Source organism: Otolemur garnettii, unplaced genomic scaffold (assembly GCF_000181295.1).
Source record: "Otolemur garnettii isolate 467f Iridium unplaced genomic scaffold, OtoGar3 scaffold00181, whole genome shotgun sequence".
NCBI lineage: Eukaryota > Metazoa > Chordata > Mammalia > Primates > Galagidae > Otolemur > Otolemur garnettii.
The window spans coordinates 1,002,609-1,004,151 of NW_003852576.1; the positions used below are offsets into that span (position 1 = coordinate 1,002,609).

The following is a 1,543-nucleotide window of genomic DNA, read 5'->3' on the forward strand; positions in this document are numbered from 1 at the left end:
ACTCTACTGAGGGAGACATACTGGGACTCTGTCTCCAAAAAAAAAAATACATATATATGTGTGTGTGTGTGTATTTATTAATAACAAATAATGTAATTTTAAATAGGAAATGTTTCTGATGTGATCTCATAAAATAACTACGTAAACTGAACTTATTTTATAAATGTCTTTTTTATTTTTGAGATAGTTTCTTGAGCTTCGTTGTCTATGCTGATCTCCAACTCCTAGGGCTCAAGCAATCCTCCTGTCTCACCCTCCTAAGTAGCTAGGCCAGGGGTCCTCAAACTTTTTAAACAGGGGGCCAGTTCATTGTCCCTCAGATCGTTGGAGAGCCAGACTGCGGGCCCCAGGACGAGTTGGCTGCTAAGCAGGACAGGCAGCAGCAGCAAAAACACCTGGCGGGCTGGATAAATGTCCTAGGCGGGCTGCATGTGGCCCATGGGCTGTAGTTTGAGGATGAATGAGCTAGGCAATACAATATATGTCTTAGAATCTATGGTCTTGGCTCAGTGCCTGTGGCTCAAGTGGCTAGGGCACCAGCCACATACACCTAAGGTGGTGGGTTTGAATCTAGCCAGGGCCCGCCAGGCAATGATGCCAGCTGCAATCAAAAAAAAAAAAAAAATTTCTGGGCTCTGTGGCGGGTGCAGCTGCTTGGGAGGCTGAAGCAGGAGACTCGCTTGAGCCTAGGAGTTGGAGGTTGCTGTCAGCTGTGATGCCACCGCACTCTCCCCAGGGGGACAGCTTGAGGCTCTGTCTCAAAAAAAAGAATCTATGGTCTTGGCTCGGTGCCTGTGGCTAAACTGGCTAAGGTGCCAGCCACATACACCTAAGGTGGTGGGTTCAAATCTAGCCTGGGCCCACAAAAACAACAATGATAGCTGCAACCAAAAAATAGCCCGGCGTTGTGGCGGGTGCCAGCTACTTGGGAGGCAGAGGCAGGAGACTCCCTTGAGCACAGGAGTTGGAGTTGCTGTGAGCGGTGATGCCACAGCACTCTACTCAGGAGGATAGCTTGAGGCTCTGTCTCAAAAAAAAAAAAAAGAATCTATGGTCTTTAACTTTATCACTCAAAAGACATTCTGAAGGTCTTAACAGAAATAAATGCTGACTATCTGAATAATTGAATGAGACTCTCTAAAAATTTAAAATATAAGGAATGAAGCAATGGGGCTTATTAAGAAATAGAGGAAGAACTCCTAATCCCCATGATTAACATATTTACTGCAAATCATTTAAGTAAAAATGCAAGACTTAGTTATTTTGCTAGGGTACTTACAAAAACAAAATCAGACACAATAGGCTTCTTACATTTACCATTTACTGTTTCTACTAATCCTACTTATGTATGAGTCATAGAAAAAAATGTCTACTCTGCAATATTATTTTCTTTTTATAGCACTAACTATGTTGGTATTTTGTAATTTCCTTGACCATAAATAGTAATGTTTAATTTTTCTCTACCAGTCAGAAAACTAGAAATTCTAAAATGAAAGATTTTATTAAAGTATAAACCAATTTTTGAAGCAAAGAAACATGTAAA

At 41.5% G+C, this 1,543-nt stretch overlaps 1 protein-coding gene across 1 annotated transcript in view; it reads right to left on the minus strand.

Annotated features, from left to right (window-relative positions):
• Positions 1-1,543, minus strand: part of PDS5A (PDS5 cohesin associated factor A) — a 118,389-nt gene that overhangs the window by 66,781 nt on the left and 50,065 nt on the right. Inside the window, exon 9 of the mRNA XM_023507417.1 lies at positions 1,113-1,137. Coding sequence (XP_023363185.1) covers positions 1,113-1,137 — 25 coding nt within the window. The remainder of the gene's footprint in view (positions 1-1,112; positions 1,138-1,543) is intronic.